This window comes from Clinocottus analis, unplaced genomic scaffold (assembly GCF_023055335.1).
Source record: "Clinocottus analis isolate CAN_PGR_092001 unplaced genomic scaffold, fCliAna1.0.p SCAF_8, whole genome shotgun sequence".
Taxonomy (NCBI): Eukaryota; Metazoa; Chordata; class Actinopteri; order Perciformes; family Cottidae; genus Clinocottus; species Clinocottus analis.
Genome location: NW_027176240.1, coordinates 15331246 through 15356788, shown reverse-complemented (window position 1 = coordinate 15356788; position 25543 = coordinate 15331246). Strand labels below are relative to the sequence as shown.

The window sequence follows — 25543 nt, the reverse complement described above, 5'->3', positions numbered from 1 at the left end:
AAAAACAACAGCGACCAGATTGTAAGTGGGTGGACCCACAGCCAAACTAAATTATATAGCAAGATTTTTTTTCTTCTAAAACCAGTGAATCTGAGGTTTTCTTTCAGCACCCTAACTTTCTTTGACGCTAGCAAAAGTAATCCACCCCACAGTATGTGAGGCAAAACATATTGGCTGTTAGATTGAGACCACTTACTGTTGCTATAAACACGTGTAACGTCTCTTTATTCTTTGTTGCTCTAAACAGCTCCCTGCAGCTTTTATTTGTCTGCTTTACAGTATTTAATTAACACGTTTAGATTTATTCTTTTTTTTTATTACAATGTGATGCTGCACACAATGTGAAAAATACAACATTTGCTCAGAAGTAACGTACAACCGGTCTTGTAATTATTATTTTTTTAAATTCCATACGTCTTCAAAACATCTTTGAACATTGGCAACCAAATTGCAATATTTACAACACGGCCAAATAAAGAAAATAATGACTTGAGAACAAGGCTTACTGATCTACTGAACTTCTGTACCACCCATCCTCGCATATGTATGTTCAATCACTAGGTTATAATATACGGCTCAATCTGGTGGAACATTTACATCCTTAATAACCGCTCCAACTCAGCCTTCTTCCAAACTGTTAAGTACATGTCAGCTGTTTAAAATGTCTCCAAACAGAAGATTCATCATATTCAAGGTGCTTTTTTTTAGCCAAAATACCTCTAGGTTCAGTACCGTCTATATGTGACATTATGGCTGTATATGCACAATCTACACACTTGCCTGAAGGAATAACTTCTGTGATGTTCAAATTATTGTCAGAGAGTACAAGGATAGGACAAACTTAGTTAATTACAAATTTGCACCTTCAGTCTATTCAAACATTTCCTCTGTTAGTTTTCTCCCTCTTAGGCTGCATTCATGTACTTCAGTAGTGTATTGAATGGCAAAGGTTAATGACATGAAGAGTGTTTTTTTATGTTTGGGTGACCTTATCCTGCATACTAATTAGCTTAACGAATGCAACAGAAGTACAGAAGCTGCACTGTACAGATTGATTTCATAGCATGCTGTTGCAGGATGACCTAAAAGACAAGAAAACGTTTCAAAGCTGCACATCCTCTGACATCTAGCCGGCCTCTCTATAAGCTCAAACCGGCCCTGTAGCTCTCTGCTTTACAGAGCATTTTTACCGAGGAGAACATTAAATATTCAGGCTAGTGCATAGTTATTCTGATGAACTTGCACACCACTAATGAAAAGAGGAAATGTTCTGAAAAAGCAGACCACATTGATTTGGAGGAAGACTGGAAAGGTAGTTTGAATTGGAGAAGAAAATCAGCACGGTTATTATTTATTCAATTTACACATTTTATGCACTGAGCTCAGGGCTTTAATAGAACATCTGTTTCAGTTCCTTAACATACTGTGTAAACACTCCCATGCTGAGATGAAAGCCTTCTTATTTTCACTGGGTGTATAATGTCAGCACATTTCATCTGCGTTCTCTCTCTTACCCACTGTGGATGTAACCTTCACTCAGAGGTGACACATTATTCTTAAAGGTAATTTACCCAACATTGTAGGAGTAATTTATTATTCATCACTCCATCAAATAGTCAGTGTTTTCCAGTAGAAGACACATTTAGAGGATAAAATGTCAGCTTTGTTTTGCTCAATAAAGGTGTGATAACTTTGACTCAATGTGACGGAAATGTGTCTTTGTGGCTCAGTAAAAGATACGCAACAACACAAAAAAAACACATTAGATAACAAAGCAAATGTGGTGTGAAGTTGGAACTTTACTAATATAGCAGGTGTGTTCATAAGCAACGTAAGCGTGTAGTGTCCTTCACGGTTCATTTGTCATGCTAATAGAAGTTGAGTAATATATTTAAAGGAGTTGTTTGTGCCCTGTGGGGAAATTATATCTGCAAGCCGATGGGAGGAAATGAAATCAGTGAAGGAAGGAGTGTGACTGTGTGGCGGCAGTGACTTTTCTTTTGATTGACTGGTTGCGTCGTTTGTTAGATTAGACGTAGTGCTGCCATTTATTTTAATTGCTGGCTGAGAGTCACCACATAAATCATTTCCTTGCCCAATGAGAGGCACGTGCAAAGCCATCTTCCTCCTGGGGATATTTTTTGTAAAAGAATGGCATAGTTTATGAAAGTGTTGGGTTATAAATCTTGTCAACTGCCTGTATTTATATTGAGTTTGTATGATGTTTATGTCCTTTTTTTGTTTTACTATACTGATTTTGTAATATTCTCTGTTTCAGGGTGATCAGAGGCCTTTTCGTCAGTTGCAACGGGCTCAATCAGGTAACGGAGCTCGTCTACCTCGACCAGACACGCTCTTTGGCCTTGAAGGTGTTTGAGACTCTGATAATAGGCATTGGGCACCAGCAGTCTGATGGGGTGCTCCAGGAGCTGGAGAGTGTTGATGCTGAGGAGAGGGAGTCCGTCCTGGGCCTGGCTGAGGAACTTGGGTCCCGAGGGTCTGGAGAGAGCCCACAGAGCCTGAGTAAGTTCTACGAAGGCCTAAAGGAGGCGTGTCCACGTCACAAGAGCCGGAGCGGGCAGGGTCGTGGACCAGGACGCAGCCGAGCAGAGACCCACCTCCATGTTATCAACCTCTTCTTGTGTGTGGCCTTCCTCTGTGTCAGCAAAGAGGCCGATTCTGACCGCGACTCAGCCAACGACTCTGAGGACACTTCAGGTTACGACAGCACAGCCAGTGAACCTCTGGGCGGGCGACTGCCTTACCTGTCCCCAGATTGCGTGGCTCTGCCTTCCAAGGAGCAGTTGCGCTGCGCTGCAGATGTTTGGTCAGTGTGCCGGTGGATCTACCTGGCCAGCCCTCTGTTTCAGAGGCAGTTCTTCAGGCTCGGAGGGCTGGAGGTCTGCTTGCGCCTCATGGCCATGGTTATTCAGAAACTTTCCTGTAAGACCAAGGATGGGAAAGCAAAGAAGAAGAGAGAAGGTAAGGGCAAAGGCAGCCCCGAGTTCACAGCCGCAGCGGCCTCACTGGGACTGGAAGAGAGGAATCATGATTCAGCCGACGCCCTCGGCACTTGTCCATCTGAGGAAAAGACCAAAGATCCAGCAAAGAGGCTGGAAGAAGAGTGGCAACTCCAAAGTATTCGTCTCCTTGAGGCCCTGCTGGCGATTTGTCTGCACAGCTCTAACTCGGCCCTGCAGAGGACAGAGCCTGAGCTTTCTTATCAGGTATGTCGTTTAATGTCCTACTGATCAATCAATTAATGCCTGGACATGTCGACCACAAAGAAAACGAACGTACATTCTGGCTTCAATGAAACTGTTATGTGTCCTCTGGTCTATAGCTCCAGTCGGTGGAAGAGACTCTGTTTGAGGTGAGAGACCAGCTCTCTCGCTCCGGGGTGGTGAACTCTGACCTTGCTGTTCCTCTGTTCGACTCTCTCCTGAGAGTGGCCTTGGCAGAGGTGTCATCCTGTCCTGATCCTCCTGAGGAGAAGCCAGACAGGGTGAGTCCTGCCTTGGGAGAAACTGTGAGTGAAGTTTCTGCACCTTTTTTATATTCCCGTGTTTTTTTAAGCAACTTTTTGACAAACGTTTTTTGACACGTTCAGATTATAGGAAGTCAGTCGTGATTCCTCTGCAGCCACAGGAGGTGCTTACCATGTCTTTTATATGTCGTGCTGTACAGCCTCTCCTGAATGTTGTTTTTACAACTACTCCATCTTTGTTGCCTTCTACCCATGATACAAAGTGCTATTGTAGTTATCCACTTAGTGAATGTAGCTACAGTTTTATTTGCGGCTATTTGAGAACTAAATAGTGGCCCCTTGGTGGCCTCTTGGTTTGAGGAGCTGATCGTAAACCTTTGTTGCCATTTCCGTCCCTCTCCCCTTGTTTCCTGTTGTCTATTGGCTGTCAGCTTTATAGTATGGCTCTATAATGCCCCAAAATACTTTCAAGTAGCAAATTAATGGCAATGAAAAGAGGACCAAAAATACATTTCTTACTTTTGTGCCCCTTTTCATTAAACAGCCAAACAGGCAAATGGTGTCAAGCAGAGATGAATACTGGAAAGGGAGATCAAAACGAGCACGTGTATCCAGAACCAAACTGCATATTGTTGCGTGCGTCCCAATGATATGAACTTATCTTCCAATGTGCCGTCAAGGGGACAATAAGTCTTGGATTGATAAAGTTTTAATTGCTTTTTTCCTCCCAGTAGAATGATGCAGATTGTGTTCACTCGCCACACACTGCTTCTCTGGCTGAACGCTGAGGCAAAATAGAGCAGTGGTGTTTATTTAGGAGCAAACCGTACAATGAGAGGAAAATAATTTTCCAGCCGAGCCTCGTCAAAGCACCGGGGCTGCGTGTGGCCTCTCACACTGTGCTGCTAAGCAGCCGTTATCTGCCCAGCGTGCAACAGACGTACATTATGATAGCTATTGTTCTGACCAAGCAGCGGATGCAAACATGCGAGCAGGGTCTCATTTTAAAACCCAAACCGGTCAGTGGTGGTACTTTGAGTGATTTTTACGTGTTAATATAAGCTCCTCATGATGTAAAGATTCACTCTGCTGAAATATTCCCACGTGCCCTTTAGTCACTGCAACTTCCTCCTTTTTAATAGACTCACTAGTAATGCAGGCTGCATTAATGAATAGTTCTCAAGACCATATATGGGTTGGACCAGACATGAGCCGCTTTTGTTTGGTGAGACAAAGAGAGACAAATGGCTTGCAGACGCTCAGTAAAATGACTTCCGGCTGGTAGACGTTGCCACTTTCACAGCTTTCAATCTGTTTTTCACAAGTCTTAAAATGCCTGTCTGACTAAGCCTGTTCCAACACAGAAGGATTTAGCTTTTTACATAATAGATTTACCTATTTCCTAAGAGCTTAGCTCTTTCTCTGTGAGCCCAGCAGAGCGTGATGCTCACTTAACCATAACAAGTATGCGCTATGAAGCTCCAAGATTAATCTTCCACCAAACCATTTGTCCACTGAAGGACTATTCTTTGACATGTTCACATCACCCACAATTGAATATCAAAGCTGCCTGGCATTATGCTGAAAAGAGTAGAGGTGTGTGTTACAGTAAGCCTCTTCTTTGATATAGTAAGTGTGTGTGTGTGTGTGTGTGCGTGTGTGTGCGCGTGTGCGCGTGTGTGTGTGCACACGCACATAAGATGACTGCTGTTCACGTCAAGGCGCTGGGCTGTGCAACTGCCCCGCAAATCAGCTGATATTTGTCTCATGACCAAAATCGTCTACTTTTTTCTTTTTTTCCCTCACCACTTGAAAACATTTTGTTTGCTTTTTATTCGCCGTATTAGTGATCGGACCGCTGCTTGTCATGCTTAGTATATTTTGGCGTAACATTTTTTTCATAACCGCATTGGGTAAGCTCTTGCGAAATAATTGTTATCTTTACCAACAGCGTGACGAGGCGATGATTTTGTATTATTTTGATGGTGAGGGATTAGAATTTATGACTTATTCTTACCTCCCCTCCTCTGTCTTCCTCTTCCCCTTCACTCTGTTTTCACCAGAAGCTCCAGGTGGTTCCAGCAGGCGACCTGTCCGAGGAGGTGGACGAGGTGCAGAGCTGTGGCGTTAAGCCCCCGGGGGAGGAGGAGGGCTACGACGCTGACAGTGAAAGCAACCCAGAGGACATGGCCAAGCAGGAAGAGGGTAGGTCCACTCTTGCTGTCAAGCCACACTAACACACACACACACACACACTGCACACACCCGACTGCTCCTAATGAATGTGTGCGTAACTTTTAAGTCTTCCTCTGCAGATTTTTTTATATTTTTTTTATTTACTTCCCTGGGATTATTTTAAGGACGCTTTAAATCTCCTTGCCTCAATGTACTCCGTCGTCTGCGATGTTTATTTTTGTTTGAAATAAATGTCAACAGACTAATCTTGATGGATTGAGAAGTCTCAACCTCTAAACCTGCTGATTTATAGCCTTGGGAAGTCTGGCTTCTCCCACTGTTAAATTGATCCCTCAGTGCATTTATTTAATTATCATTCATGAATGTATTTACTGGAGGATTTTGTGTTTGAACGGCGTAATGGTTTTTAAGAAGATTGCTGTGTAAAACACACATCCTCCTTTTGGTTTGCCGCGGAAGACATTTCGCAATAACAAGAGGCTAGTTTCTATTGCGCACATATGACATAGCAGAAACAGGCCGGAGTACTTGATTCCCTTCATAACAGCCTTTTGTGTGAGCTCTGTCTCACCGGTTAAGAACGTGGCCTCAGTAAAAGCCTTTTTCCTTTTTCATCCCCTCAGAATACAATCATTGTTTTACGTTTACAACTGCAGGCATCTACACCCTGTGGCCTCATGAGCTGGATCTTGTGACTTTAAGGCTCCATAGAATTCCTGGAAAATCGTGAATCCGAAAGGGAGAATTAGTCACCTTTTTTTAGGGATGTTTAATCAGTGCTTATGGTGAAAGTAGTCCAACGAAGTGCTTGCTATATTGACCAAGAAAGCTGGTCTCTCCTGAGCCTACATGTACCAGGATGCAATGTGCGCGAGCGGCAAGTTCGCTGCTTCTGATTTGCCGAAATGCCAATAAAAGAATAAAGGGGATGTTCTTACACCTAAACCGAAAAATACAATCTTCTGAAATAAAGTGTCTCTTTTACCCCGAACTCCGCTTATTAATTGCCTTGTTAACTCATCATAGAACAAACTCCATTCAACTGAACAGAAACTAAATGTATCCGTCTGTTAGTCTTTCCACTGTTCCAACAATCAGCAACTCTGGTTTGGTCGAGTGACAAATACTTGAATTGATCCCAACCCGGGCCGTAATGGTGTGTTCTTCCTCTCATATCAAACTGCACGTCTCCTTATCGTTGGACATGTAAATGAAGTAAGCACTGTCAACTAGTAGCTTTAGTCAAATACTAAATTCATTAAAATAATCTAAAATGTTTTAAAAAAAAGTTACAAATCATTTTTAGAGGGTTTTTGCTTGATTGATAGGTGTCTTAATCTATTGCTGACAACTGTGACATTCAAAAATGACTATTAGATGCCAACTGGTGGTTTGCTGCAATTAAATGTAACTTGGGCCCAAACACAAGCACAAAATGTTTTCGCAAAATGTTATTCAGGGATAGCAGTCTGTCTATTTACTGACAGCAGTATACTTTATATCTGGAGCGTTAGATGGAGGCAGACTTGTGTGGCTGTGCACAGGGAGGGAGAGCCAGCTTCATTATAAAAGGAGGTCCCAGAAGCTGCAGGGCTGCTCTCCTGTAAATCATGAGGTGGAGTCCTATGCAGCTCTGAGGCTGCTGAGCACAGGACTGACGCTAATTCATTTTTATGTGCTGCCTTCGAGATGGGAGGCTGGGGCTTAAGCGAGGAACGCCTGTGGATTGTGAAGGTGTTGAGGCAACATGGCGCGCCAGTCAGCTTGAAGTTTTCCTCCATGTCTGTGTGCAAGTCTCTTGTTGTGTGTCTGATCTTGCCACGTTGTGTGTGTGGTGGTTCTCTTAGGAGTGAAGGTGGAGTCTGCTGTGCTGCATGAGTTTGCGGCGGTGGGGGACGGGCCCAGGGGGGGCTTGCTGCTCTTCCCGGAGATCTGCACAATGGAGCTGAAGCTGCTGGCCGCTGGCTCCCCGGATCTGAATGTTCTGAGCCATGTGTTTCACAGCCTGCTGGGCGCGGTACACACCAACCACCGCAATGCTGCTCTGCTCTACGACCAGGTAGGACTGACCGCCTCTTCTTCTCTGTACTGCTCGTACCCGCCTCAGCAGTCTTTGTTTGTCTTGCTGTTCTCCTTCACTGTGCTCTGAGGAATATGCCTGACCCCTGTCCCTTTCTGTACCTCCAGGGAGGAGTCAAAACCATCCTGTCTGGCTTTCACAGCATCCTCAGCCAAACAGACCCCTCCTTTACAGGTTTGTTATTTCTTCTGGCTTATTTTGATCTTATATGACAGTGTAGGATATTATTCATGTGTGACATCTGAAGGCAAAATTGTGTCCACCCAGTCTGCTGTTATTTGTTCCCCTGCTGTTGACATTTCGACAGGGTCCCCAGGGCTTAAATGTCATGCTCAGTCTAAATATTTTTTGTAATTCTCGCAAAAATTGGTACCCGATGGATTGATATTATATAGACAATTCATGTTTATCTTCTTTAATATTGTAAGATATTGTGTCTTTGGCCTTTTTTGTTTATAATTTTTTGCTGAGCGCAAAGCAGGCAGTGATGCTGTTTTGGGTTTTTACGTGTGGTGTTCTGGTTCATGCCCAAGTAAACAAACTGTTTACATAATCTGCTCTTCATTCGTCTACATTCAGATTGCCAGACTGTGCTAGTGGAGCTGCTGGTTGCCATGGTGAGCCAGCGAATCACAGCGGAGGAACTGGCTCTATTGATTCGCCTCTTCCTGGAGAAGACCCCGCCTACTGTAAATAGCTAACTCTATCAGCCACACATGTACTGTTAGCGTACGCTCAGGGTGTTGACACTGATATCTTAAGATTAAACTGGTTGCCCGTTAAGTTTTTCAGTAGGAACAAAAACTACAAATAATTGCAACACCCTTTCTGTCACACTGTCTTCTCACTTCCTCGTTTTTTAACACTCGACACATAATGCTCCAACAGGCCCACTTCACTTAATATACAACAAACACCAACGTGTGCAGCAGATGTGACGCTACAGTTTATTACCACGGTGTTGGAATCCGACAGCAGACATCATTAATAACCTTAAGTCTTTGAGAAGAAGCTTCCCAAAAGGGAAGAGAGGGGTTTATTTTTAATCATGTGAACAAAATGACATGTGACCTTAGTTTTCCGTCTCTGAAAATGAGACATATCAGTGACTGCAGTTGTCACTTATGATTCTTTTTCTTTTTTTCACACTTCCTCACAGGATTTTTCTATTTTAAAAAGTATGTTTTGCTGCATTTTATTAAAATACCACAATGCTGAGCTAATTTAGATGGAGTACACTGTGATAGCAAATAAGGTGCTTTATTTTCTTAATTTGCTTAACTTTATTTAGGGATTGAAAAAATAGTTAGCACCAATATATCTAGTGTTTTCATTTTCAAATCTAAAATGATAGACTGTCCTTCTCACGCCCCGTTTACTTTGTTACCTGCAGGAGATTTTACTGAAAGGCATCCTACAAATCGTGGAAGCCAACGTGAATATAGAACCTCTTCACTTCCTGTCCTTTCCAATAATACTTGGGGCTTCGACCCCAGGAGGGCTGTCCACTGGCGCCAGACAAAACGGGGTTGCCGGAGGGAAAAGTGTTGGTGGTTTGCTCTGGAAGGGCAAGCTGTCTCCTGGGCGCAGGGAGGGCGATACCGAGGTCAGACCAAGCCACCTCCGGTCCTCTCCCTGGCACATTGCTCCCCTCCACTTGCCCCTCGTAGGGCAGAATTGTTGGCCCCACATGGCGAGCGGCTTCAGTGCCTCTATGTGGCTGAGAGTGGCAGAGCAGAAGGAGAATGACGGGGAGAAAGACAAGGGTGAGACGCAGATCCTTCACCGAGACGTTGTGATGCCTGAAGTCCGTGAGTACGTGAACTTTCTTTGAGTTTTCTTTATCGTTGTTTTCCAGAGGAGAGCAAAGCTCCTGCAGCTGAGTCCCACCACGGCTCCTCTCAGGCTGGGACGAGATTACTAGAGAAAGGTCTCATTCATATTCTGTCAATGGGCTCCAAGGCACTGATGCTTCAAGTGTGGGCAGACTTCTCTTCAGGCTCCCTCACATTCAGGTGAGCTCCAGCATAGACTACGGTCTCAAAGATGCGTGTGAAGAATGGGCTACCATTTCTCAAGTATTTGTAGTTTATGCACCTTGAAGTACTGTAATGTGCTGTTCCCCCAGGGTTTGTATAGACCCAAACGATGAGATAAAAGCAGGGTTGCTGGCGCAGGCAGACTCTGGGGAGGAACTAATCAGAGCGGGGCAATGGCAGCACCTCGGCCTCACTTACAGCCAGCAGCCAGAGGGCAAGAAGAACATCCATGGCCGTGTGGTTGTCTGGGTGTGCGGCATCAGGTGAGGAAGATAGTAGGTGTAAGACTGTGGCAGTTTATTTTCAATCTGGTAAATGAGTGAACATTAATCCTAATTTATCATGCCCGCTGTTTCAGGAAATGTGAGGTGTCTTTGGACTACACCCTCCCAAGAAAGTCCAGTTTATCATCTGACAGCAACAAAACCTTCTGCATGTTGGGCAACTGTACGTCAACCTCTGAGGATCTGTTGATGCAGAGCGGACGCTGGAGGATGGGAACTGTGCTTCTCTTCAATGGTAGGACCTCCTGTCGTCTTTACCTCACTGGCATCACGTCTCTTTAAGCTCTTAGACACTTCATGCCAGACGGCCGCTCATCATGTTGCTACATTCTTATGCGCGTTTTCTTTTGATCATTTATACAATTTAATCTGTTCCACTTCAGTGCTGCTCCCTGGTGGCACATTGCACTGTTTACCAACGTATCTCTCATAAGAAGCTTTTACTGTACACAGATGAACAGTAATGTTTTTGTTTTTTTGTTTTTTTTAAGCGTAACTTGTATAGTGTCTGTAAAAACCTGGTATGATGTGATTCTCAGCATTCTCGCAAGAGGCTAATTTCGTATTATATTTAGAAATATAACATGAAGGTGTACCATGGCGTCTTGCTCTGCTTCCCATCTTATGTTATTACTGCATTGGTTATTGATGGAATGATATGAATTATTTAATAATGGGGTCGATTTTCCATAATTCTGTTTTCGGGACTCCTTAACAACAGACATTTGCTGTGTTTGCCTCATAGGGAGATTACTCTTAATTGTAACTCTATATTCTCTTCCTCCATATTTCAGGATCTAGAATAGGATCTGAGGAGGCCCTGTACCTTTACACCAGCGGGCCTGACCTCACCTCAATCATGCCCTGCAAGTATGGCAAGCCCAATGGGACAGTCTCTAAGTTTGTCACTGTGGAAGGCCTGAAGTGTGAGCATGTACGGGAGCTTCTGATGAAGAATAAGGACGTGGACACAACGGCTTTGGTTGTAAGTCTTTTTTTTATGTGAAGATTTAACTCAATACAAAATGTGCACAACAAAATGAAATAGAAGTGTTTTATTGTCACTGTTGTTTCCCCCAGTTTCTGCATGATAAAATGCAGACTGACACTGCAGGTGAAGCCTGTCCATGTGCTTTGTGATCAAAGTCCTCCTATGTCTCATATATTGTTTCATTTCACGGTGTATGAGTTGTGTGCTGTTCCAATTAGTGGTCATTAATGATGCTGCACAGTAAGAAGTCATTTTCCCCCAATGGAAAAAGCAATTACAGTTAAGCTGCAGCTTTTTCATTGAGACTGAAAATAGTTTGTCTCCCATTAATGCTAATGGTTTGTTGATAACGCCACTGCTTTAAAATAAGGGAGTAAGACAAGAAGAATAAATTATTGCCTATTCACATCTTTATAATTTCTGTTATGCTCTAAAAAAAAAAAAGTCTAAACAATGTCCAAATCCATGCTAGGATGTGTAGCCCTAAGCTAGATAGCCTCCTTGGGTCTAATTACATTTTCACAAGATTTTCTACTGTGAATAACTTAAACTTAATAATTAAAAGTTGCAGGTTGAAAGTTTTGGCCTGGAAATAATGATTGCGTGGACTGTGTTCCTGCACAGGAGAGCTTGGCCGTCGTGTACGCGCCCAGCAGTCCTAGAGTCTACACCATCTATGAGCCTGTAATCAGACTTAAGGGTCAGGCCAAGACGGTGGTCACCCAGCGGCCCTTCAGCTCCAAGGAAGTGCAGAGTGTTTCCCTGGAGTTGAACTTTCTCAAAGCTTTCCTCCCCACTGAAACGCATGGCCTGCAGAGCGTCCTGCACAAGATCGGTGGAACAGGAAACTTTGTCTTCCTCTTCGCGCAGGTAGGATGGTCTATTCTTCTTTATGCAGCTCGAGCCCTCGCTGAGCCACTGGGGTCATTAATCCCAGTTGTTGGGATATTTCTGGAAAACTGTACGGTTCGATGGATGTATTCCAGAGAGCGGAAAGTGACAGTTTGATTTAATAAACCAGAAAAATTCAGTGAATTTGAAGAGTCACCTCTCAGCGATGTAGAAAAATGTACATCATAACATCACATATTTTATAAGATGACAAACAAAGAAGGAACGGTTTACTAATTCCTATTAATTTAGCTGCACTTGTCACTTCTTGCCAGTAAGGATCATAGTTTATTGTCACTTGTACAGACACAGTTTGATCTTGGGCTTGTTTGTGCTTTTTTGAGAACACAATAAGCGTGCAAATTAATGTGTTGGATCTCCAACCTGCACTCCACTGTACCTTTCTGTCCCATATATCTGGGTCTGCGGTGTCCAGACGGTGGAGCTGAGTGACTGTGAGAAGACCCAAGCTCTGGCCCTGCAGGTGCTGCTGTCTTTGTCCAAGTTCAACCAACACCGCATCCATGAAATGGACTGTTACCATGGTTACTCCATGATCCACCAGGTCCTCATCAAGTCCAAATGCATCGTGGGATACCATATGCTCAAAGTGAGTCACACCATAATCTCTTCGGTGTCTCCAGCACCCACAACCTCTGCTGATCTGTGCAGTCAAACATAAGCATCACAGGCGCTCGCTTCTTTTGTAGTATGATTTTTTTTATTTCATTCATTTATTTATTTACCTTTTATTTAACCAGGTAAAATCAATTGAGAACCAATTCTCATTTACATTGATGACCTGTCCAAGAGGCAGTAGCACAGTCCACACAGGTGACGCAAGCAGCACAGATACAATACAGTTTGACAAACATGAGAAAATGGCAAAAATAACAAAAACATATGTAAATAAATAAACACTATGTAAAAAGTGTACATGTGTATTACTGGATGTTCTTTGTAAAAATAGAAGAGAGAGAGAGAGAGAAGTGAGGGCTGAATCTAAACCCGCCCGCCACAATGGTGCCGCTCTGAGCCGTCGTTGGTGACCCTGCTGTTACTTGACCCTCTGACTGTGTCTGTAATCGAGCTGTGTGATGGCTGAGCACTGAAATGGATTCTGTCTGACTTGATGAAACACTGAACTCCTGCAGAGTCAGACAGAACCACTGATTGCTTTTGTCACTTTTGGCTTCCACAGAGTATTTTATTGCACAGAACGACACTGATTAGCGATCTTAAACACTCATAATCATCATAATAAAAGGAACATACTGTTTTACAGTTGTTGGATTTTTTCTTTTCTTTTTCTATTTATGTTGCAAAAGTAATGCAGATGACCAGAGACCCAAAGGGCTGTAACATTCATAACTACTGAAGTTAAGCTGGTCAGTGATAAGCGCTCCTATAATTTCATGGATCATTTATTGACTTTCTGGGATGCTGTTCTTTCTGGAGAGATGGTGATTACTATATGTTGCGCTGTGTCTCTATTATAGTGACACTGTAGATGTGTTTCTGATGTGGTGGCCATATTCTGTCTTGCAGACTTTACTGGATGGATGTTGCAGTGCACCCATCCTCATCCTGGGGGACGACGGTCATTTCCGTTTGGATACAGAGTCCATCGCTGTGGTGCAGGATATCAAACTGCTCTCAGATGTCCTGTTGGACTGGAAGATCTGGGCCAAGGCTGAGGTGAACTCATACATCCCAGGATCAACTATATTCCCATAATAAACATAACACACAATATAATAGAATGAGGTAAAACATGAAAGAAGATACATACATTACGCACACACTAAGACAATCAATCTTATATTCAACTAGGTAATCATCCTTTTTTTATGTTTTTAAATGTGAAGTAAAACTACAATGAGCATTACATGATACTCTCGATGTGCTACTTTTACAAGATAATATTATATCGTTTTCAAACTTAAAGGTTCAGCAGTGAAGAATAGTAAGAAAAGCACTAATGCTGAATAGCTTTACTGAATCTGCACATTTCTAGTTTCTCAAGGTCATTTAATTTATTAACATCCATTGCTGATGAGGGGAAAAAAACTCATCCAATGATGAGCTGGTAATAAATTAATACACCTCTGGAGCAATAATTTTTACTACGTTTTCAAAAAACTAGGCTAGGATTTTAAAGTAATAAAAAAGTTTAAACAATTTTTCACCAACAGCTTTTTCCCAATAAACCCCAAACTTTCAAGTGGAAACACAGATGGACTGCAGCAAAATAAACACTGATTAATATAAAGAAGCCCAAAACAAAATGGTACTCTCAACCCGACTATATAGATGATGAAGAACCAGTTCATGACTCATTCACTGTCGCTTGTTTTCTGTCAGTGTGGAGTTTGGGAAACGCTACTCGCTGCCCTGGAGATCCTCATCAGGGTGCACCATCCTTATCAGGTCTTCAACATCCGTCAGTTCCTCAAGGCTGAGGTGGTGCACCGCTTTCTACTCACCTGCCAGGTGTTACAGGTAGGCTGCATGCATAAAGGTGCTGTATTAGCACGTTATCTCTTCAGAGACTGTTTCCCTTCTGACATTATGTTTGTCTTCAGGAGCATCGGGACGAGCATCTGACTGCCATCCCGCAGGAAGTCTGTCTCTCGTTCGTCAAAATCATCCAGGAGGTTCTGGGGTCCCCCCCGGACATGGACCTGCTGAAACTGATCTACAACTTCCTGCTGGCGGTTCACCCACCGACCAACACCTACGTCTGCCACACTCCATCCAGCTTCTACTTCTCACTACACATCGGTGAGGAGGCAGGGCAGTTGAAAGCAGCACCTCTGTATCGAAGGGCCGTTCATTGAATGCACTGAGCTCTTTTCATGTCTCTTTATTTGTCAGATGGGAAGCTGTACCAGGAGAAGGTGCAGTCCATTATGTATCTGAGACATTCAAACAGTGGAGGGAAGTCTGCCAGCAGCTCTGTGTCACACTCGCCAACCGTCTTCACTGATGCTAATCATGAAGGTACAGCTTGTTTCAACTAAATTACACCAACCTTAAAGCACTCCAATGCATCCAGCACTGTGAGGAGGATTAAATACAAATGACATGTTGTGAGTGGATGTGCCTCAACCAAGGAACACAAACGTTTCGCATGTTTAGAGCTGTATCAGCTCTGTCACCTGTTTCCTTTGAAGTGCCTAATGTAAATACTTAGAGCATTATGCATTTGAGAAACGCCCTCCAATCTTCCTTGTTTTCTACCCTAAACAATCTGTAATCCGACTACTGCTCATAACACCAGTTCTTTATTATTTTTTTCATATATCTTTTTAGGTATTACATTTTTCCTGTTTAATCTGAGCTTTAATTGTTCTAATATGTTTTGCAAATATTAATCTTTGTGGTCATAACCTTGTTTTTTAATTACTTTGATTTCATCTAAAGTTATTTATGCTGTATGAAAGGTCTATGTAAATGTAATAAATGTGGCTGTGATACTTCCAACTATGCATGGTGAAACACAGCTGTACAGTTTTGTAAATGAATCTAGGATTCGTGTTTTTCATCACAGCCACAAGTCTAAAAATGAAGTGCAATACTCTGCGTCTGCATGTGAATTAGGCCCTTTGCAGCCTTCAGTTATAAAGTCTAATCATCTGTTAAGTGCTGAGTCATTTTGTTCTCTTTTCCAGGCCATCTCCATGCTCCTTCCCCTGAGCATGGAGGTGATAATCAGTCGTTACGTCTTCCTAGTCTGGCACCGTCTCCGTACTCCTCCCTTCTACTGACGCCTCGACTCGGACACGGCATCTCAAGTGAGGCGGTTGAAGGTGACGGGGTCTCCCTCGCCACTCAGCAGGCGCTCGGCAGCACGGAGACACTCAAGAAGGGCGGAGCTGACGAGCAACTTCTGAGCAGCTGTGAATCGGCCAAGACCATCTGTGAGTCTAAGGACTCGGGTGAGGGAGGAGCCCTGTGCACTCCTTCCATCAGCGTGGAGGAGGAGCGGGACGAGGCGGCGGAGGTGAACAGCCTCGCGGAGGGCAGCATTGGAGTGGCAGAGTCTGAGGACAGGTTCGACTGGGCCAGTGACGAGGCGCCGCGCCGCCCCGACAGCCTGAAAGGCATCCAATCATTCCAGAGGAGCCACAGCAATCTGGCCAGTCTGGGCCTGGCCTTCCCGGCTCCAAACGGCTCGTTGGCAGTCGGCCGCTGGCCCAATTCGGCTGACCGAGGCTCCATGCCGGAAGACTGGGAGAGCTACACATACTCTCCTGGCTACGAGAGGACGCACAGCAAGACCGAGTCCAACGACGGGTATGTTGCAATATTACCCTTTGGCAAGGCATGCTGGTTTGAGTGTCTCATACAGTATTAGAAATACTCTCAGGATGTTACAACTGAATGCTCAGTATCATTACAAATTCTAATATTGATAAAGTCAACCCATGTCAAAATTTGGTATGAGCCCTGACGGTCTCTTTCAACGTTTGTTCTAAGACATGGACCACTTTGCTCAATGAAGAGGAGCTGTGCAGGGATTTGCATAATCCTAAATACAGCATTTGGGTGTGTTAATAATCCTCCAACTTCAAAAATGATTTGTACTGCGGTGACAGTTTCAGTGTATTTCTACCTGCCAGCCAGCGGGTGACTGGTAGAAAATAAAATAAAAGATGTTTTTTTCTTGTAGTCCTGTTTTAACACCGAAGTCACTTTTTTTCTTTTTATTAGACACAATGTGGGCTGTTGATGAATTTCAAGTTAAACAGGAAACCTGGCTTGAATCCAAAAGCCATGGCAGGTGTTTTATGTTGTATATATTTGCTTGAACTACTCATAGTTCAACAGTGTCTCTTTGCTAATGAGTACAACAGGTTGTCATTGACCAACAGCTTGATCTGACTGATGTAAGTTTTATATCACCAGGGTGAATCATATTCACCAAAACAACTTTCTAAAGCAAATGTGTCATTGGCGACCAAAATTCACATCCCATATGACCCATGATATGAGCATTAACATGTCATTTTGAGCGCTAATAGTAGAAGTTCATCCATCTGTTGCTGCACAGTAATTCTGCACTGAACTCTGAGTTGTGTTTCTCAGGTCCGGCACTGAGGACTGCCTGGTGCTGATCTGCTGCGGACTCTATGATCTCCTGAGGGGCATCTTGCTGCTGTTGCCGGACCTCATGCTTGAGGAGGTGATGGACAAACTCATCCAGCCAGAGGCTCTCATCGTGCTAGTCAACCACTCGTCGCCTCTCATCCAGCAAGGTGTCATGAAGGTTGGTTCAGTATCCTCTTTGATGAGTCTTGAATACTGTGGTGTAGGTCGGAGGTTCTGAGTCTAAATTGTACTGCATTGATGCTGGTCGATAACATAGTATTTCCCATTCACAATTATTTCACTTTTACATCTTAGAGGTGCTTTAAATTCACTGTTGTTAGATGTTCTTACCTTTGGACGGGGCAGGGCTCCCTGATTCAACTTGTGTTTAGTCTTCATGCTAAGCTAAGATAACTGATACGACACTCATGTCTGTATGATAAATACTGCCAGTATACAAACACTCAGCATGACAGCAAATAAGCGCCCAAAAACATACAACTCTTCCATGAATTGCTTGTGCTAAACATTTGATAAAGTCGGTGCCAGTGTGTTGGCAAAGCATTACACTATATTGCCAGTGTTGGAACTGATCCTCTGTGTCATAATATTATGCCCCTCTCCCTTAGCTGCTGGATGCATATTTCAGCAGAGCCCACAAGGAGCAGAAAGAGAAATTTCTGAAGAACCACGGCTTCTCGCTGCTGGCCAACCAGCTGTACATCCACCAGGGCAGCCAGGGGCTGCTCGAGTGCTTCCTGGAGATGCTGTTTGGACGGCCGGTGGGCCTGGAGGAAGAGTGAGTCCAGAGATAATGAACAGTCCAAGCCATATCGTCCAGTGTTTTATCTTGGAATCCTATGCATCGGATTGTCCGCAGTATGAAAATGTGTGTTTGATGCAATTTCTCTTGTCTGTCATTCTTTCCAGTCTGGACCTGGAGGAAATGGAAAATATCTCACCTTTCAGAAAGCGCTGTATCATCCCAGTGTTGGGTCTTATTGAGAACTCCCTGTATGAAAACTCCTTGGTCCACAACATCCTGTGTATGCTGCTGCAGCTCCTTAACGCCTGCCCAAAGCTGGCAGACATCCTGCTGGACCACGGGCTGCTCTACGTCCTCTTTAACACTCTCTCCACCCTCAATGGCATGGAGAATGGGTACGACTGCCAGAACAGAGGACTATTCATTCAAACACCTCCGTAGATTCATGGGTTTTGTCTTGAACCTTTCCGCTATGAATTGAATCAATAATCCTCTCACTGTTCTTTGATCTGGCATATACGTGTGGAAGATTCACTTCATGTGCTTCATATTTTCTCGCTTGTCTTGTTTTTCCTCTGCAGTATTCCCCTGAATGACTACAAGCTCCTGGTGTGTGACATCCAGCAGCTGTTGGTAGCGGTGACGATCCACTCCTGCAGCTCTTCAGGGTCCCAGTACTTCCGCATCATTGAAGACCTCATTACCTTGCTGGGTTTCATGCAGACTAGCAAGATGCGTCGCACACAGGGTGAGGGCTGGATTCCTAAAAATCAATGCGCATGCAAAATCCATCAGAGTTGTCATCTACTATGCTCTGCCGTTCTGGGTGATGGCAAGCTGTCAATGCCTGCCGCAGGAATAAAATTCATTATCTACAACTGCCGACTGGAAAGTCATTTGAGAAAAAAAAAATTGCATTTGACAAATATCTCACATCTTCATCTTTCCATGAATTTGCTCTCCGAGACGTATCTCTCCCATCTCTTCCCCATTAGCACTTATTTATTTTGTGATACAATCATTCTTTGATCACAGAAACATTACGAAGGCGTTATGGCTCTGTACATGACACTTTATTTTTGGTTGTTTGTCATTTTAGTAATTATACGTGACTATTACTGCCTGCCCTCGTTGGGCCAACGTGATGAATGTCACTAGTGTGTGAAGCGGTGTGTGTTGTGACATTTGATCATTGACGTAATCCACTACCCCGGACAGTTATGTGTGGCCAGCTTTTCTGCTCCGTTAGTGGGAAAGTTTCTGTGATGTTACCCAAGAGTAATAGATAGAGAGTAGATCAAATCATAACACAATTAGCATTGTCTGTAGCCAACAACCCTGTGTCATCGTAAATAAAGAAGAATGGTCTTAATATCTTCTCCAAGATGGAAAATCTCACTGATACCGATTTGCCATTGGGATTTTTAATTCAAGATTAATTCAGATTAAAATAGAAGAAGTGTTTTTTTTGTTTGTTTGTAGAGCAATATGGACTTTCTGTACAATAATATGCATGAATGCAACAAGTTCCCTTAAATCCGTTCTACGTGCCACAAATGAACTTGTATGTGTGATTCTTGCGTGAAGCTCTTCAATCGCTCACGAAGCGCATCAGGTCAACTTCTCACGTTCCTTGTCTCTTTTGTTGTTTTTTTCCCAGAGATGGCTGTGGCGCTGCAGTTCCGCGTCCTTCAGTCTGCGATTGAGTTCATAAAGACGACCGCCAATCAGGAACCTCAGAAGCTGAGCAGCTCTGTTAATACACCGAGCTCTCCACATCATGCCATCTATCAGAAGCGCAAGAGCATTGCGGGTGAGTGTGTCATACTGATGCAACGGTAGAAATCAGTGTTGAGTGAGAATTGACCATCATGTGTTTCCCGGCATTTCACTTGTCCGCCCTCACCTGTCTGTTTATTGATTCCTCGTCCTGATCTGAAGGTTCCATTGCCATGAAAGACTCCATTATTCCCCGCATCCCCAGACAGCACTACTGCTCCTATGGCCAGATACCCCTCTCCCCTCCCTTCAGCTTCCTGTCCCAGGACTCCCCCCTACCCTCCCCTACTGGAGCTCCATCCTACATGCTCCACTGTGACGCAGGTAGCTCGGACTGTAGTCCACAGTGGAGATCATCCTCCACTGTCGTGGAGCGTGTCTCCCGTCTTTGCGCTGCACTCACCGCGGGTGTTAACTTGCCCAGTACCCTCGTGCGCTACTGGTGCCTTTCGTGTGTGCATGATTTGAATGCCTAACTAAATCAGTGTTAAGTAGTGATTCATGGGATATCTGCAAAATCTTACTCTGAACTTAGATGGGAGAAAGAATGTGTGCTTATATTTACAAAAAAAAAGTGACCATCATGTGTGGTTGTAGGCCGGCGCCGGTTCTCTCTGGCCCAGACTGACTCTCTCCTGATGCGGATGCGCTCGGTAGCAGGTGATGAGCTTAACCAGATGATGCAGAGGAGGATGAGCCAGGAAAACCCCATTCGCGCCAGCGAGACCGAGTTCGTCCAACGGCTGCAGAGGCTTGTGGTTCTCGCTGTCAACAGACTCATTTACCATGGTGAAAAAACACTCCTCACACTTATCTATGTTAATCTCGTCTATTTTCTCACATGAGCGTAAACTGAATTCGCTCTCTAATCTCGGGTCTGATCTCCAATTTCAGATGTAAGTCAGGACCTATTTGACCTGCTGAATATCCCCGACTCTCCGGACCAGCCGTTTTTAACCCCAGATCAAGGTGATCAGCCGCAGGACGAGTGTGGCTCCGCCTCTCGCTCACACTCGCCCATTCCTTTTGTCCTGCCGCCTGCCAGCAAGAAGAGCTTTCAGAAAGACGTGCTCAAACTCATGATGGACGGGATCAAAATAAGCCTGGTATGCTGACACTGGGAACCCCCTTTTTCGCTGTGGAGTGCTGATTGCTATATTGTGAGACCTTGTGTTATTGCTTGTGATCTCACAGGGCAGCTCGGGTCGAGGAGGAGCCCCACATCAACAGTGGCGAAGAATCCTGTGGTCGTGTCGGGACACTTTCCGGGTTCAAATCGGCCGGCTTCTTGTGCACACACTCAGCCCTGCGCTTCCCCTCTCTGACAGGAAGGAATCGCTGGAGTTTGTGTTTGATCCCAGACACTTGGATATCCTCAAGGAGAGCCTCAGCCCGGGTCTAGAGGTGAGCGTGAAGAAAATGCTTCAAATCCATCACTTGTCTATTTGTCCCCTTGCACGCCAATTTGGCTTTTGCTCACTACCAAGTATTGCAACCAAAAATGATATATCATTGTCAATTTTACATTTCTAGTGCAGAAATTGTGTTGGATCCAGGAGAAAGTATGAGAGTGCAGTATATTAGCTTTGCTTGTCATTTTCACTCCCACAGACATGTTTTCCTGGAGCTGTCAGGCTTTGGCTCTAAAATTACTCTGATAGATGTTTTCATGCTGTTCAGCAACCCCATGGATCCCCACAGGAGTCTTTCACTTGTCCTCCTCTCAGGCTTTACTGAGGGTCAACTAGCCGGATAACGCTGTCCATCACTGTCTGCGACCGGCTTCAGAAACAAACTAAATTGTTTTATCTGCGCCATGTTCTCGCTCTCTCTTCCAGCATGGACCAAAGTTGTCTCTGTACCTGTATGAGATGCTGCACGATCACAAGGACAGCCTGACCAAAGACGAGCAGAATGCCGTGGGTGTCTTCATGACCTCGCTCAAGCTTTGTGGTCATCGCTGCATCCCACCCAACAGTCCACACAAACAAGACTTGCTCAAGGCCGTAAAAGAGGTGAAGACCAACATTCATTGTTAACAGTTTATATAAGTCTCATAAGCCAAACTCAATTTGCCTGTTTGGACTCTCAGCGGTCAGGTTTCTTTTTAGCCAGAAAATTAAGCTTATGCATGTTGCTTACTTTATTCTTACAGGAAAAATTCAAGTATGAAGCAGAAGAGAAAACAAGCAAAGTTGCGTGGGAAAAGAAAATGACCAACACTCAGAGGAAGTGAGTACGGCCTTTTTTGCCCTGAGATTGATGTACAAGAAAATATTGGGTCCAATCATGTCACGCTTCTACTCACTCCACTTCTTGTATTTCTCTGCAGTCTCCTCCAAAGGCTGGATGGAAAGTCCAAGGACATTTCAAAGATTGCAGCTGACATCACTCAGAATGTGTCTCTGCGACAAGGCATGGAGAGAAAGAAAGTCATCCAGCACATCAGGGGACTCTATAAGACTGACCTCAGCGCTAGCCGACACTGGCAGGAGCTGGTGCAGCAACTCACGCATGACCGGTAGGCATCCGTCTATCTCTCACATGCTCATATCAGCATGCTAACATGTTCTTAAGTGACAGTACGGACACGCTGATGTTTATCGGGTACAACGTTAGTGTGTGTGTGTGTGTGTGTGTGTGTGTGTGTGTGTGTGTGTGTGTGTGTGTGTGTGTGTGTGTGTGTGTGTGTGTGTGTGTGTGTGTGTGTGTGTGTGTGTGTGTGTGTGTGTGTGTGTGTGTAAAGATTTGACTTTCTGGTAGCAACAATACTGAGGAGATGACCTCGTTGTCCTCGTGTGTAGCTACCGCTATGCAGTGAGGTTACCTTTGTGTTGATCTGAGAAGACAAACTGTTTGAGAGGACATCGATGGTCTGTTTCAGCGCGGTTTGGTACGACCAGACATCCTACCCAACGTCGTGGCAGCTGGACCCCACCGAAGGGCCAAACCGGGAGCGGAGGCGGTTACAGAGATGCTACCTCACCATTCCTAACAAATACCTGCTCAAAGACAGACGCAAGTTTGAAGGTGAATAACCCTTTTTACTCAGTATGGAAATATTCTGTCTTCAGTGTTCTTATTCTAACCTCAATATCTTATTAAGACACAGTGAAGCCACCATTGTCCTTCCTGGTTGAGGATAAGACCCACTCCTCCTTCTCCTCCACTGTCAAAGACAAAGCCACCAGCGAGCCCATCAGGTAAAATGTTGTCTCCCTCTTCCTGCCATCTAATTCCTCCCTGAAGGACAAGGTGATCTCAAGAAGGCACATGAACGCCTCATCAACTAGTGCTACATTGATGAGTGTGTATGCTTGATTCAGGTGTTATTATTGGTGTTTTTCTTGTCTGAGAAATGTCTCTTTGTCCTTAGGTTCACCAGGCGGTGCATCAGCGTGGCCCCCAACAGAGAGACAGCAGGGGAGCTACTTCTCGGTAAGACACTGACCACTTCTCACAGCTGCTCCGTGCATAATAGAGTCGGCCGGTCACAAGGCACAGAGAGTAATGTGCTCTCTCAGGATTATTGCTCTGCGATGTTTGTTTGTTATTCCGCGGGGGAAACTTTTGTTTGTTTTGTTCTCTATACACCAAATCTCACTCACCCTTGGTTGTGTCACAGGAAAGTCTGGGATGTACTTTGTGGAGGACAACGCTGCTGATGCTCATGACAACCAGGTAAAGCAGCAGGTCTGTTCAGGATTATTCTCTGCCAGAGAGTTACCGCCTGGCGACTCAAGACCGGGTGTGTTTATGTGTTTGGACAGAGCCTTCATGGGGAGACCGAGGCACCCTCTTTCTCCTGGACGTACGAGGAAATTAAGGAAGTGCACAAGCGCTGGTGGCAGCTAAGAGACAACGCGGTGGAGATATTCCTCACCAACGGCAGGACCCTGCTGATAGCCTTTGACAACACCAAGGTGAGGCAAGAACACAGGTCGCTCGAAATGAAAATGAAGGATGACATGTTGTGACTGGAAAGTTGGCTATTCAGGAAACAGATGCTGGAATGAAAGTTGCTGGGCTTTTAGTGTTTTTCCGAAAGCTATTTCATTTAATTATTGCAAAGAATTGAGTTGGTTTATCCAAAATATGAAGCTACGCAGGATGGACTGGGATGAAAATGACGAGATGAAAGAGCCTAGTGATGCTCAAAGAAAGATAAAAAAGTATAGAAAAAAAAAATGACGCCGCTAGAAAAAATATAATTGTTGAAACCTTTTTGGTATTCTGCACCCGAAACAGAAAGAGCTCTGTCGTACTCTGTGCCATCAGTCATGATGATAAGATACAGTACTGTCATACTCTAGAGGATACGCTCTTCTGTAAATGACTGAAATATTTTTATAATATGGTTGGACAACAGCAGTTTAAGTCGGCGTTCTACAGCAGGTATTTCCAGAAGATTCAAAGGAGGTACAGATCTGTTCTGTGATTATTTTTTTTGTGGACTCAAAAAACATTTCCTGTATGAACAGGCATTATCTTTTTCCCCTGTGCATTCATTTATATGTTAGACTGATACACAGTTTAATGTTTCAACTACTGGATACGTTGTGATGACATTTGGCTCACACATTCATTTCCCCTCTAGATGATTTGTAGTCTCTCAGGTGAACCTCTGACACCATCATCATGTTACAATTTTAATTTGTCCTCTACTTTGGTTCATGACCAAATACTAGCAAAACTAAGGACATTTCTATCAACCTCAGATGTTCGTTGCATTGACATGTACAACATGTCAGTGTGCTAACTTGCTAAACTAAGATGATGAGCATAGTGAACATTATACCTCCTTAGCATCAACACGTTAGCATGCCGGCTTCTCCCAAGCACAACCTCACAGAGCGGCTGGCATGGCTGCAGGCTCTGTGAGGTTGTGCTGAGAGTTTTATGCATTTATTGATAGTTGACAGGAGACATGACAGGAAACAAAGGTGTGACTTTACATTGCATTTGTTTTGAGTTAGCACTTTCTACAAGTTTCACTTCAGTCGTGACTCTAGAGATGGAAACATGCCGTGTTTTTTTTTGTTCTCGGCGTAGTTCCGCGACGACGTCTACCACAACATCCTGACCTCGGATCTGCCCAACCTGCTGGAGCACGGGAACATCACAGCACTCACTCAGCTGTGGGGCTCCGGTCAGATCTCTAATTTCGAGTACCTGACACATCTCAACAAGCACGCAGGCCGCTCCTTCAACGACCTCATGCAGTACCCGGTGTTTCCCTTTATCCTGCGAGATTACACCAGCGAGACCATCGATCTGCAGGACACGAGCATCTACCGGTCCGTTTGATGGCAGCTTTCTTAATGTGTTGGGAAAGGAATTTTTATTTGGGCGCTGTATAAAAGATATGTAAATGTACCTCTTTGATAAATATATTTAACTCTCAAGTTCCAATTTATTAAGTTAATTTACATAATGTGGCATTCATTTGTTTTTTATAAACTGGGTGACAAATATATTCTCTCTAAAGTCAAGACACAAGAATCATTCATAAGAAGTACATTTTGAATTTGTCACAGTTGAACATCATGGTTCATTACTGCTGTGCTTGCATTTTGTTGTCATGTAGGAATTTAATCAAACCCATCGCAGTCCAATCAAAAGAGAAAGAAGATCGCTACGTGGATAATTACAGGGTATGTATGGCCTGTTGTACATTTTAGCCTGTTCTTCATGAGTGTGTTGAATGTTCTCATCAGAAAATGTGTGTGTTGTGCAGTACCTGGAGGAGGAGTACAAGAAGGGCATTCGGGAGGACGACCCCATGCCTCCTGTCCAGCCGTACCACTACGGCTCACATTACTCAAACAGTGGCACCGTGCTGCACTTCCTGGTTCGAATGCCTCCGTTCACCAAGATGTTCCTCGCATACCAGGGTGAGTCACACGTTAGGTTTTACTAAAAGTTAAGGAAGAAAA

At 44.2% G+C, this 25543-nt stretch overlaps 1 protein-coding gene across 4 annotated transcripts in view; it reads left to right on the top strand.

Annotated features, from left to right (window-relative positions):
• Positions 1-25543, top strand: part of lyst (lysosomal trafficking regulator) — a 53571-nt gene that overhangs the window by 22360 nt on the left and 5668 nt on the right. For 2 of the 4 annotated variants that reach the window (XM_068567377.1, XM_068567380.1), the window contains 37 exons: positions 2279-3227; positions 3344-3529; positions 5551-5692; positions 7531-7742; positions 7871-7937; positions 8343-8452; positions 9157-9529; positions 9622-9778; positions 9892-10065; positions 10161-10321; positions 10881-11071; positions 11702-11947; positions 12405-12578; positions 13517-13666; positions 14333-14470; positions 14554-14752; positions 14846-14971; positions 15643-16267; positions 17060-17240; positions 17692-17861; positions 17993-18223; positions 18410-18576; positions 19489-19641; positions 20205-20396; positions 20502-20713; positions 20802-21011; positions 21446-21622; positions 21763-21839; positions 21940-22128; positions 22492-22637; positions 22714-22810; positions 22984-23045; positions 23233-23288; positions 23378-23530; positions 24660-24904; positions 25195-25261; positions 25345-25501. In XM_068567377.1, coding sequence (XP_068423478.1) covers positions 2279-3227; positions 3344-3529; positions 5551-5692; positions 7531-7742; positions 7871-7937; positions 8343-8452; positions 9157-9529; positions 9622-9778; positions 9892-10065; positions 10161-10321; positions 10881-11071; positions 11702-11947; positions 12405-12578; positions 13517-13666; positions 14333-14470; positions 14554-14752; positions 14846-14971; positions 15643-16267; positions 17060-17240; positions 17692-17861; positions 17993-18223; positions 18410-18576; positions 19489-19641; positions 20205-20396; positions 20502-20713; positions 20802-21011; positions 21446-21622; positions 21763-21839; positions 21940-22128; positions 22492-22637; positions 22714-22810; positions 22984-23045; positions 23233-23288; positions 23378-23530; positions 24660-24904; positions 25195-25261; positions 25345-25501 — 7322 coding nt within the window. The remainder of the gene's footprint in view (positions 1-2278; positions 3228-3343; positions 3530-5550; positions 5693-7530; positions 7743-7870; positions 7938-8342; positions 8453-9156; positions 9530-9621; positions 9779-9891; positions 10066-10160; positions 10322-10880; positions 11072-11701; positions 11948-12404; positions 12579-13516; positions 13667-14332; positions 14471-14553; positions 14753-14845; positions 14972-15642; positions 16268-17059; positions 17241-17691; positions 17862-17992; positions 18224-18409; positions 18577-19488; positions 19642-20204; positions 20397-20501; positions 20714-20801; positions 21012-21445; positions 21623-21762; positions 21840-21939; positions 22129-22491; positions 22638-22713; positions 22811-22983; positions 23046-23232; positions 23289-23377; positions 23531-24659; positions 24905-25194; positions 25262-25344; positions 25502-25543) is intronic. The other 2 variants (XM_068567379.1, XM_068567378.1) reach the window with 2 other exon arrangements.